The following is a 13,197-nucleotide window of genomic DNA, read 5'->3' as shown; positions in this document are numbered from 1 at the left end:
AAACTGATGTTCAATCAATGAAAAGCTTACAAACGTCAACAAGGATGATCCAGCGTTTCATGATGGACAAGTAGTTGTTGACCGAAACTTGCATGATGCACTCATTTTGTAGCCTAGCGCAAGCCTCTCCATCAATCATCATCATCAATTTTGATCCCTCCCTAGTTCAGAGAACTAAACACCCTCTTCAATTTCTTTTTTCCTGTTCAGATGATCAGCGCTCAAGTTCTTTGTTACAGGACTTCTCCTTTCTTGGTGATATAAGCATGGACCTTGACATAATAATCCTTTTTTGTGGAATTTCACTTGACAATGGCATAACAACAAAATCGTGTATGTTTGAAATTATCCAGAAGTCATCTCCATGATAGAATACTGGCTCGAGTTTGAGTTATTAATGGTAAAATTCGCAGGTGTGATGTCTAAATGAGCCGTATTCTTTCACAGGTGAGGCTACCCTGGCTTCACCATGAAGAATATGTGGTCTTGAGCACTGTGTTTCACATCTTGTATCTGCAAAGAGATCAAATGGCTTCTAGTTCAGCTCTCAGTTGTTAGGTGTGAGCTGTCTTTGAGATGAGACATGCAGAGAAAACTGTAAACTCCAATGGTTCAGTGGTTATCTGAAATCCTACTTGCTCATTCTTCTGTATTACCAATTTCCCCAAAAATGGGTAACATTTTTCCATGGTCAGCATTTTAAATTGGAGTTTGATACAAATTAAATGTAATTCCAGTGAGCAATGTTTCGAAGAGATGTTTCCAATGACATTACGCCATTGCTTTACAAAACACTTTAGTTCTACTTTACATTTCTGGTAAATTATCTCAAAACAATCATGAGAAGACCATCAAACATGATGGTTGCTACTTGCTATTCTCTATTGTATCAGAGATCTAACTGACGATTTCCTCAATTGTCCCAATTTCGTTTCAATGATTATGCATGCAACCTCCAGTGCAGGGCTGTGTAGTTGAAAGACATAATGATGGTGAAATGAGAAGGCAAGTATTGAGTCCATCAGCTGGAAGAGCCTGCTTTATCTAGACTTGCCATATATGTCATGTAGACAGTCCATAGGTATGAAAAAGAGTTGCTCACCAGGGGCTGTCAAAAAACACCGAGAACAAAAGTCAGCAGTCCATAAACCAGATCATATGGATACTAGTTTTGACAATAGCAATAAACCTAATTCTACCTGTAAATGGACGGGAATGAATTTGAACGTGACAAAATCACATACAGGCCAGTACATAACACCGTTTATCATTGTAGGCAATAAATCTCGCTTCAACCGGGCAATAATCTCGGCACTGTTCTCACCTGAACCAGGTGACCAAGGCAACAAACACTTCACTTTAAAGTTTCTCTAGTAGCTCATACAAGTGATTGTGACTTTGAGGGGTAACCCTTGAGTCATAAAGATTAGAATGGAATACATTTTTATTGATTGACAGAACAGGATCTGTTTGATGAATACAAATGAACAAAGATGCAAATGCAGTAGAGGCATGAATGCAGACAGAATGTTTTTAATAACAAGAATTTCAAAAGATAGACAATTAAGAACTTTTTAATGCCAACAAATATCAATTGAACTCAAGAAAGCATCAAGGGTTGCACTTCACAGTCATATTAGATATGTGGTCAACAACTCACGGTTATCATGGTTCACATCTTCAGAGTTACTTAAAAACCCCTCTCATTTCAGATTTATTAAAAACACCTGATTATTCCATGCTTATTAATTGAACTTTGTGCGTTGAATGAACTGGCCATTGACAGCAACGGAAGATATAATTGAACAAAACATTGCAAATTCAATCAGGTTTATTTGTTAGTTTGCAGGCTTCTATGCTTACAGCCAAAAAGCAGCATCTGAAATTGCAAAAATTCCCCATGTAATAGTGCATATGAAATGTGGTATCTGCAGAAACAAAATTATGTGCTTACCCTGTAAGCATGCATTCGATGAGAAGAAAACAACAGTCATGATAGGTCCATAGATGGTCTGACCCATGATAATTTTCTTAAATGTTGTGATTAGATCTCGTTTAGGAAAGAGCTTCGACACGAAGTTGAACCAAAAATGCAATGATGGTCCTAATATCAGGAACCCATATCCAGCCATGCGCAATATCCTCACCAGATCATAAGCTTCTGAACTTGGCAGTGACATTGTCTGAGGAAAAATAGAAAAAAATTTCATAAAATTATGTCAGGGATAAAGCTAGTTTCCAGTGCAACACATGCAATTATTAATCGCAACTGTTTGCAGCTAAGCCTTGCATAGACATGTGAAATTTTTGCATTAAAGCAGGCAAAGAGAAAAAACAATTCCACTGAAAATGCAAAGAAGAGAGGAGTGGGGATGATGTAACTCGTACCAGTCTTTAGAAGACTTGAATACATGCTTTGTCAGGGCATTCTAAACAAAGTGAGTAACACGCAAACTGAAGCAGTTGCTGGTTGAAAGTTTACTTATAATATTCCTAATATACAACAGCATTTACCAAACGGGTCTAAGCTGTCGTATGAATGCTAAAGAGAGAGGAGCACTAAGGTGAGACAATGGATAGCTTTAGTCGATAGTAGTGATATAGAACACAAGTATGAAGCAGATAGAACAACATAAACAAAAACATGATAAGTCACCCCAACTTGTGGATAAATGAAGTAACCATAGATTAATCCAAATTCCAAGTTACAACTACAACACATGAAGTAACGACCCAGATTTGAGAATCTATCATAACTAGAGAAAAAAACCATCCATAATTTCAGCCAAATTAACCAAGCAACTAAAGATTCTTACCCAGGTAGAGATATAAGAAGATGGCTTTCTACCACATTAAAAACAACTCCCTCGTTAAAACAAAATCCATCGTCTCACAAGGAAACATGGCAGGACTTGACATTAAATCAAACAACTCTGGCTTCCAAAAATTCAAATTGGCATCACAAATATTTAGCTTTTTGCTAAAATATAATACAGGATCATATCTGAAACCCACCCCCAAAAAAAAGGAGCAGAAATAGAGATTTTAGGCGCAGTAGAAAGGAATGCTTGTTAACATCAAGAGCCAACTAATTATTTTCCTTTTCAATAGATCACCATGATCCCGATTCAATTCTCTCTCATTTAGCGAGTTGCTCCAAATATAACTCTATAAACACAAACTAAATCCACGAAAAAAAAAGAACGGTAAAAAAATAAAAAGTCCTTAAAAAGACCCCATTTTTGAAGCAAAATCACTTGAAACAACAGAGACCCAGCAACCGATATGTCATGTTAACAACTCTGTGGCTCCATATTTACCTGAGACGACAAGTCAGCAGCAATGTAAATAAGAGAAGAAGTGGCACTTTTAGTCAAAACAGGTCGTGACTTAACCATCCCGAGGTACCAGCCAACAAACCCAAATTTGGAAAACTCAGAGGTTCCAGCCTTTGAAGAGAAAGAAGAGGTCAAAAGAGAAGAAGGAGAGAACTCATTGCATTCTCTTGATCTCTTAAAAAAATTTGAGAAATCAAAGGAAGCTCTTCTTGTCTGATATTGTTGTCTGAGAATCGAATGAACTGTTGTTGTTGTTGTTGTCGCTAATGCTGGGTCTGTGATGGTGTGGATGCGTAGCAGGCGGGGGATGGTGGAGTTTCTCATTAAGGAGCCGCTCATTTTGGTGGCGTCTAGAAACTCGGCAGGTGTCTTTCTGGTTTTTGTGAACTAGGGGTTTGTGTTCATTAGAGGTTTTAGAGAAGAGAGCGAGAGGCGGCTTAAAAGAGTACTCGCCTATTAGTTCGTGGACCAATATACATGTAAAATAAAAGGGAGGGGTTTTTTTTATACTACTATTAATCTCACGAGTATGGAAAATGACGTGTACTCGCCTTTTCTCCCTCTATCATTTCAATTAGTCTCACGAGTATGGAAAATGATGTGTACTCGCCCCCCCACCCTCTTTTCTTAATATCATCACTTCTATTCATTTGAATGTTATTTTATTTGTTTATTTGGAACTCACATTGCAGCAACGTAATTGGAATAGCACTATGATGCATGTTTGGCTTGAAAGTTGCTTATAGTTATTGATGTTACAATTAATAAGATAATATAATGTTATTTTATATTTATAAGTAGTTTTTATACTATAAATAAATAAAAACTAAATAAGAACATGGTCACTTGAGGTCAAGAATATGAATGTGAATAGAAAAAATAAATTAAAAATATTTAATTAATTAAGCTATAAAGTAAGAATTCCAGTATCATCTTTTAAGCATTTAGTTTAATCTAAGCAAATGAAAATAATTATTAACAAATAAAAACTAGACACAAAAATCAGAATATTTTTTTTTAATAAAATTAAAGAATCAATGAAATTAATTTAAGTTCTGAATAACATATTTATAAATAAAAGTATTTTATTTGATATAATTTTTCAATCATGAACTATAATATTATTTTCAAAATTAGTATAGTGAACGCATTTAATTTTGCTTTTTTATATATATTTTATGCTTCATTGTGGAATTAAATAATCATTCTATCATCATAAAGTTAATATAAAATAAAAACAATTTTCAATAACTTCAAGTAATGAAAGAATTAGTTTCTAGTTTTAATAACTAAAAACGCATGTGTTTTCTTCCAAAAAAAAAAAGAAGCTAAAACGCATATTTATGTTTTCTTCCCAAAAAAAAAAAAAGAAGCTAAAACGCATATTTGGACACAGTATAAAGTGGCTAGTCTTAGAAATTTGGAGGCAGCGAGTACCTTATCGTCCATAGACCAGCGAGTACATAACAAAAACTTCCGGCAGTAGCTGAACTCGTGGAAAGGTACTTGAAAACCACACCGATTCGCCAACATTCAAACACCCCTCCTTCCAGCATTTCGGTAAGGCATTGCCCTTCACTTTATCGACACGCGTTCAACTAGGCCACTCTCTTCAATCCACGTATCTTTTATGTTAGACACGTTTCCTTGCAGACCCGATTTGCTCCCCATCTATACGAATGACACGTCGTTTTCATTTAAACCAAACTATTTTTGAACTTGATGAGTGCGTGGATGTGTTTTTTTTTAAGTATTTTGTTTTAGAAATATATTAAAATAATATATTTTTATTTTTTAAAAAATTATTTTTAAAATTATTTTATTAAGATAATTTAAAAATGTAAAAAATTATTAATAAAAAATAATAAAATAATAAAATTTAAATTATATACCAACTTGATTTCATTCTATCAACTCGGTGAATCAATTCATTACCAGTTAATTTTAACCCGTATACAAATCAGGCTGCTAATTCTAATCCAGCATCTTCTTTTTTTGAATAGTCATTCTACTTATCGATAAATTTTATATTACAGTTCAAATAAATATCTTCTAAATTTCATCTTAGATCATTAATATCTTCTTCCACGTTGATATTAAAATGATAAATTTTTTTTAAAACATGATCATTTTAATATATAGTGTTTCATATTATGGTTATTTTCTGTTTAAAAATATATTAAAATAATATATATTTTTATTTTTTAAAATTTATTTTTAATATTAATATATCAAAATAATTTAAAAATATTAAAAATAATCATTTATTTAAATAAACAAGTACAGTATCCAGGTTTCGGAATATCTAGCAAAATATAAGGACTCAGTCAGCATATTCTTGTTTTCAATCTGAATCAAAACCAACACTTGCGTACACAAATATTTTAACTTTCTACGAATGTCTCGTCCAATTTAAGTGTTTTTCTCTTCCAAATTGGTGGAGATCGACTGCCGGTCTTGGGCATGCAAGAAATAAGGTCCCACATCCAATAAAAAGATCAACTCTTCATACCTTATATACTGCATCTGAATAACGAGTCGAAGCTGAGATCGGCAGCGTGGGCCTATAACTCTAGGGAGAGCATCAATCTGATGCGACAACGATTCATGTTTGACCAATTGTTGTGGCTTCTTACTGGCCTGTTCGTTCCTAGCCTCGCTAATCACGCGAAGGCCTGGTTGGCCTTGCAACTCCTAAATTGTGAAGGGCACTGCGTGAGGCTGGATTCACGGAGCAGAGACCACCTGCGTCTCTTGGCAGTGGAAGGATAACAAGCTGGTGCCATTCAGATTCAGATATATATAGCCTAATGGGCTGCCCCAACTGGACCATCACTTTGTTAAAATTTTAAATTACATGAAAGAAGAATAGAGATTATGAAACGATGTTTCTTTGCCATTTGTAATTATATCTCAGCAAATGGGGTTTGAAGATTTAAATTAAATATTTTATAATCTTCTTACACCTCGTGCTTCCATTGAGAAGCTCTGAGAAATTGATGGGTAAGCATTGTAAGAAAAACAACGTAATTAGACCAATTGTTAGTTCTTATGATTTGCAAAACACTACTGGCTACCAAAATTAGACTCTCTTGGAAAATTTTCCACTTCGCTTATTCAGGATGTTGTGTTCATTTATTCTAAATCTATCTTACCATCAGCACCCAAACAAATGCTACAGTGATTTGCGACCAGGAAGAAGGATTTACTAGCGGGAAAACTGCAAGATGATGTTGTGATGGGGACTTGGGAATCAGAGGGGGTAGAAAAGTTGAATCCCACATCGCTACTGAAGAACTAACCATACAATGCTCACCCTTCATTACAGGGGGGGCTAGGTTATGGGACGCGGATCATGCCCAGGCGGCTGGATCTGCTTCCCCCCCGGGCGTCCAAGCCAAGTGTTGGACTTGAACCATGAGGCTAGTTTCTCTGGTAGAGGGTGGTGCGGGAGGCTGGTTTCACATAGCCTGTGATAGCCTCCCGCTCCTGGCTGTGGTGGAATATCTGACAGTTATCAACCAGGTCTACATGGTCTGAACGGCTTGATCAAACAATAATAACATAAAAAAATTGGAGGAAAAAACAGGGTGCTAAAACAGAGCAAATTTATAGCAAATGTTGCGCAGCAATCTAATTCGTTGCTCAGTTTTACATATTGATAACGAGAGTACCCTGTCCACCGGTACAATTATTGGAGAAGGTTCGCTAAGAGTCTATGGCCAACTGCAGATCTCATAAAACCATTTTATTTGCGTACCCGATCAACTTTCCTGACATCAACAATGTGCCATTGTCATTGTTAACTACGTATCGTAATGGGGCACTAAATTATCTCAGATAAGTTTCAAGGTTGCAGTCTTCAGCATCCGAAATCATAAGGCACCAGTCCCTTCAGCTCAGGTCCATTAAGCCTGTTGTTTGCGAAACTGAAACAGGCCAACAAAAAATTAACCAAGTAAAACTCACTACGAAAATAAACTATAACAGAGCCATATCATGCTTCGTGCATGCATTATGAAACGAGTTAATTGTTTCCAATACAGGTGATGTACGATAAATTTATGTATATGAAAACATGCATTCCATATTTGTCGTGTTTGCAACAATTCATTCAAATAAATTTATGTATAAGAAAACATGCATTCCATATTTGTCGTGTTTGCAACAATTCATTCAAATTATCGATACCTAGCATGCGACATAGTATTTGTATTGTTCAGGAGTTGCACAAATCCACTTGCTGGTGTACTTGCATCTCCATGTGACTGATGCAAGCAGTGCTGGTAGCTAGAGTGGAGATCAGGAGATAAAAAGGGGCACTTTCCCAAACAAGCCTACAGAATGAATGCTACATGATTGAGATGATTGAGGATTTCCTAGTTTTCACTATTGGGGCAGAGTAATTATGTGAGGTGAGTTCATAAATGCCACATGCCAGTCACACGTTCGACACTGATTCACACAGGTAACAGGTTCTTAAGGTCACACCATTGAAGTTCTTCCTTTCAGGGTCTAGCTTCTCGGTGTACTCGCTATATGGGATTTTTAGGGAGACTAACAGTTTCATTTCAGATATGCAAATGGCCATAAGAAATTTAGCAAATGACGAGGAAGTAGCTTCCATGTCATAATGATTCAAGAAAACTACAAGCGAGAATGTAAGTTCACATGATCAAGATACCTTTCCATAGGAAACGAGGAGAAGGGGCCATCAACAGGAATTGTTCCACAGAGATCGTTGTTAGAAACATCACTGCAACCAAAAGGAAAACATGACAAAATTAGAAAACTAATATAAACAAGCTCCATAACTATTAACTTGGAATTTAAAACTTCTTCTTGTTCTCTACTTACAAAACTTTGAGGTTCTTAAGAGTTGCGAGCTCCCTTGGAATAGATCCTGATAGCTTGTTGTTGTTTAGTCGACTGTACCATCAATTCGACCAAATTAAAGTTCCAAAATTGAAGTAATTACTGAGTTGTGTATGTTCAATTTGCTTTGGCCAATTGAAGGGAAAATGCTTACAGGAATACGAGAGACTTCAAATTGGCAAAAGATTTAGGTATTTCTCCTTCAAACTTGTTGCCATACATATCCATGCTAACAAGATTTTTCAAATTACCCAACTCCTTGGGAATTTTCCCTCCTATATCATTCCTATAAAGCTCCCTGCAGGCATTCAAGAATTTCACAACTCAATTACTTTATATAATCATATGAATAAGACATACAGCAGCTTATTCACAGTGCAGTTAATAAAATGATATATGATCTTAGAATTGCTTGTAAAATTCTTCACTAAATTCTTCTGATGAAACAAAAGCCTGAACTCTACGAGGTCTCGTTCAAAAAAAAATATTAAATGCAAGATGAATTTATATTTATTTCCTTTAAAGAAAAAAGAAAAATCAGAACACAAACGGGATGTAATTCAAGGTCTAACTTTCTTCTGTTTTCTGTTTTCACATCATGACAGGTAACAAGATGCAGTCCTTGAAAATTAAAGCTAGGGGACAAAATGACATACAAGTACTTTAGATGCTTGAGTTGTCCAAGCTCTGGTCCCAAAGTTCCAGAAATATTAGAATTACCCAAATCCCTGAAATTCAACAACGAAAAAATAGTGAGAAACGGAACGATATAATATTTTATTGCAAATTAAAAAATATACATGATTCTGAATAAGAATTACAACAAATCTAAAAATTAAAATGAAAGAGTGAGAGAGAGGGAGAGATGAGAAGTTACAAGCGGGTAACATGATTGTTGGAATCGCAAGTGACATGGAACCAGGTGCAGGGATTGACAAGAGCTGGGTCCCAACTCTGCAACGCATTGGTTGGATCGGAAAGCCTACTTCTTAAAGCTTGCAAAGCATTTCCTGAAACCCCCAAAACAAACAAAAGTCACGAAACAACAAATTCAGAAACCAGCAAACCCAACCACATGTTTTCTTGCCAACAAAACCAAAATCAAATAGTACAAATTTTAAACAAAATAACCCGAACCCGAATCTTAAAACCTATCACAACACTCCTTTTCATGCCAAAATACACACAAAAAACAAAATAATGATCTTGCTAGCGCAGCAAAAAGGTAAACTTTGAAACCCAAAAACGGAGTGAAGTTGATGAGTAGTAGTACCTTCAGAGTTGGTGGAGAGGGAGCGGGGAATGGAGAGAAGAAGGGAAAGAAAAATAGATACAAGGTAAAGGCGAGCCATTTTTTGAGAGGGTAACTACAGTGAAGGAGGAGTTCGAAGAAACAAGAAAACCAGAGAGGAGAGACAGAGAGACAGAGAGAGAGATGGTGGCTAATTAATAAAAAGCGAGTCAAGTCAAATCATTGAGTGGAAGAAGAAGAAGAAACGCTACAAAAGTGGGTTCATTTTCGGACACTGTTTCAACCTTGAAAGAAAGACTGGTTGCTGTTACTGCACCACACCGCACAGCAGCGAGAAGACAGTGCAGGTGCAAGTGGAAAGAGAGAGAGCCAATGGGAGTGGAGGAGTGTTGGGTGTTTTAGTCATTGGCTGTGTTTTGGGTCTTTCGCGCGTTCAATGTGCGGGTTCCACTGCGCAAGCATTGATGACTTTGAAGTTTCAACTTTGAAGCCTGCCAACCGGGAACTATAGTGATGTAAACGAAACGTAAAAGACCATCTCAGCTTTCAAGCGTTGAATTGAAGGGGTTAGAGGGCATTATGGGAAGGAAGAACGAGATGTACGGCTGAAGCCCTTTAACATTTTATTCCACGTCAGACGGACCCAGAATCAGTAAAAGTTCAAACCAAGACAACGACCGCGACGACGACGATGCATATTTATTAAATTCGGGTGAATTAATTATGATTTTATTTTAAATAGATCGATTTGATTTTGACTAATAAATAGATTGATATGATTAAATTTGATTAATAAAAAAAAAGGTAATTTTAAATAGTGTTTGAAGCTTGAAAGTAATTATTTTTTATAATATTTTTTATTAAAAAATATATAAAAATAATATATTTTTTTATTTTAAAAAATATATTTTTAATATTAGTATATCACAATATATATATATATATATATATATATGAAAAAAATTCAAAATTTAGTGAAATATCATTTAAAACCTGATCCATATAACCTCTTTGGTTTTATGATCTAATTATATTTTTACAATAATTTATTTTTTAGTTTAAAATTTATTTTTTTATTGTTTTGATACACTGGGGGTTAAAAAAAGAATTCGAGCGCCGCCAACATCTTGTTAGAAACCAGAGTCGGAGATGACTTTTAAGTGCCATCAACATTTTTTTCGAGTGCTGACGGTTTTACCTTAAACCATTACTACGTTAAAAGCTATATCGCTCATCGGCAACTTGTCACTTACCCTTTCATTAGTGCAATAGTTCTTTCTCCCCATACTCTAATTATACTAGCCTTAAGAAAGCTATATTGCACTCACAGGGACCGCTATCTTGGCTCCTCTACACATAATAGAATTCAAAAAAAGAAAGAAAAAGAAATATAGAACCATCAGCATGTACAATCCCGTCTCAGACTACAGGGGATGCTCATCAGGGAGACAACTAAGTTTGGCATCTAAAATCCACAAGGCAGATCATGAACATTGAACTGAATGGATAGCTTGCATGATCATGAAAATGTTCGAAAAGTAGCAAGGTAGATAATAAGTAGTATTCTACGATCGATTTCAGTATGCAAGTTCTTGTTTTGCACTTCCAGCATCATTTTTTAAGATGCGGGAAACAAGCATACACATCAGACTTAGGGTGCTTTGCTTCAGCATGCTCCCGGCACTTCACCTCTGTTGTGGTGCATATGAATGTCTGCATGCACACCTTGCACTGCATTCAGTATCCATGATCCACCGGATCAATACCAGCACCGGTGTCGAGTAAGACAGCAACAAGAGATCAAGTCACAACCTTGTAAAGGACTGAATAAAAATGTCGACTTCACAAAGAATATTGATAAGAAAACTAAAAAACAAATATAACGGAGCCAATGAAATACAAGTTTACAGCAGGCACTAGATAGGTATATCCTAAGAAAATGACCAAGAAACATGGAAAAACTACCCATCATAAATCAGAATCAAGAACCTCGTACTGGGAAACCTAAAATGCAGAAATGGTTTAATGTTCACGGACTATGAAATGTTCTCACTGTTCACATTACTAATTGTATACCGAGAAGCGTCATGGATCTCTATAATAAATCAGTGCAAAATGAAAATCCAGCTTCTGCAAAGAGCAGTAATTGAGAAAATATCCAGGTCCAAACTCGCCACAAGTCTCAAGACATTCTCCACTCTGAACTAGAGAAAGGGGATTCTAATGTTTGCAACACAGGAGAGAAAATAAAGAAAACTCAATATAATCTCAAGGAAAATCCATTAGACTTAATAATCTTTAATTCCAATACATCTCTGAAACATGTAATGAAGAGATCCACAGTTTATTCATTCCCATAGGATGGCGTCGGACACACATCCGAATCACCCACATACATGAAAATGCGGCAGAATTATTAAAAGGGCCAATGAAAAGTAATTCTATAACCAGAAGCACAACGGGAGAAACTCTGAGCAGGCTTAAAACAAAGAGAGAAGCTTTAAGAGAAAATCACAGCTAATGCAGAATTTCAGGCCAAAGCATCGAAGAAACAAGTTCCTAACATTCTCACACGGATGATCTAGTTACTTATTGCAAACCTCACTAACTGCTATAGCTAAAAATCCAATCAAATTAAAATCCAGATTAAAAGATTAAAAAAAATCTGTCAAATGACTATAAAATTATACTAACAAGATATGTTAGTATAAAAGAAGACAAGAGAGACGCAAAACAAGGGGAGATATAGCATACGTATGATATCAAAATTTAAAAGCAAAAGCATGCAAAGAGACTACCTGGATAGACATAGCTTTCTTGTTAGACTCAAGCTGGCTTCCTATACACACAAGAAATCAAATTAAAATAACTCAACAAAATTCAATAGAAAATAAAAACAATACCACTTAGATCCGTAAATTTCCAAGAAAAGAACCAAAATTTGGAGAAATTATATGAAGTACAAGATATATATAAAGAATACCCTTCGCAGCTTTTTGCTTCTCCATGTTCCTCTCACGGGCCATTTTTGATTTCTGACCGTTTCCTCCTCCCATGGTGATTTGATATCGGAATCAGGGAGAAATCTTTATTGAATTTCTGGTTGCGTGGTGGAAATTAGAACGCAGAGCAAGAAGGGACAGCACTGGCTTTGCTAAGGAAAAGAAGAAGACTCTAGAAACAAATAAATATGAACAAGGTATCAATAGGATGTCAACGTACGGGTGATCGGCTGTCTATTATATTTATATTTTACTTATGATTTATGATTCCCAAGTAAATAATTTAAATATTTATACCATGTTAATCAAACTTTAAATATTTTAAATTAATTAATTAATTAATATAAATAAAAAATAATTGGTATATTTAAATATAATTTTTATTAAATATATGCATATCTTATATATATTCAAATTAAAAAATATATAAATTATATATTTTAGACGGAGTTTGTAGCAAATTTTGAATTAAATTTGTTAATATTCATTATTTAACTTGCATTTTCATATGGGTATCCATTCAATTAAATTTAAATCAACATCACAAGTAGAGGAAGCTATCTTTTATATTTATATTTCAAAAATATTTTAAAAATTTTGATTTTTTTATTCTTAATTAATTTTCTTTATTATTTTGATGTATTTACCTTAAAAATAAATTTTAAAAAATAAAAAGAATATTATTTTAATAAAATGAAGAAAAAAAAAACGAGCTGCAGGACGCTGCCGG

The 13,197-nt window shown here is 35.0% G+C and overlaps 1 protein-coding gene and 1 pseudogene across 1 annotated transcript; both read right to left on the bottom strand.

The window, feature by feature from the left end:
• Positions 1-622: 622 nt before the first annotated feature.
• Positions 623-3,799, bottom strand: LOC105108907 (PXMP2/4 family protein 4). The gene is made up of 4 exons (XM_011003408.1): positions 3,321-3,799; positions 1,955-2,183; positions 1,200-1,324; positions 623-1,108 (listed from the first exon to the last, which is right to left on the bottom strand). The coding sequence occupies exons 1-4, from the start codon at positions 3,675-3,677 to the stop codon at positions 1,022-1,024; spliced, it is 798 nt and encodes a 265-aa protein (XP_011001710.1). The 5' UTR covers positions 3,678-3,799; the 3' UTR covers positions 623-1,021.
• A 3,130-nt stretch (positions 3,800-6,929) lies between these two features.
• On the bottom strand, positions 6,930-12,616 carry LOC105108899 (somatic embryogenesis receptor kinase 1-like; annotated as a pseudogene).
• Between the last annotated feature and the right edge of the window lie 581 nt (positions 12,617-13,197).

This window comes from Populus euphratica, unplaced genomic scaffold (genome assembly GCF_000495115.2).
Source record: "Populus euphratica unplaced genomic scaffold, PopEup_1.0 scaffold3.1, whole genome shotgun sequence".
Lineage (NCBI taxonomy): Eukaryota > Viridiplantae > Streptophyta > Magnoliopsida > Malpighiales > Salicaceae > Populus > Populus euphratica.
This window is presented reverse-complemented; position numbering and strand designations above follow the sequence as displayed.

Excerpts from the sequence above, each read along its gene's own strand:
- LOC105108907 (XM_011003408.1), bottom strand. The coding sequence starts at position 3,677 with ATGAGCGGCTCCTTAATGAGAAACTCCACCATCCCCCGCCTGCTACGC. Across the intron at positions 1,325-1,954 it reads ATCGAATGCATGCTTACAGG|GTGAGAACAGTGCCGAGATT; the intron begins GTAAGCACATAA and ends CACCTGGTTCAG. Across the intron at positions 1,109-1,199 it reads TCATTCCCGTCCATTTACAG|CCCCTGGTGAGCAACTCTTT; the intron begins GTAGAATTAGGT and ends GTTTTTTGACAG.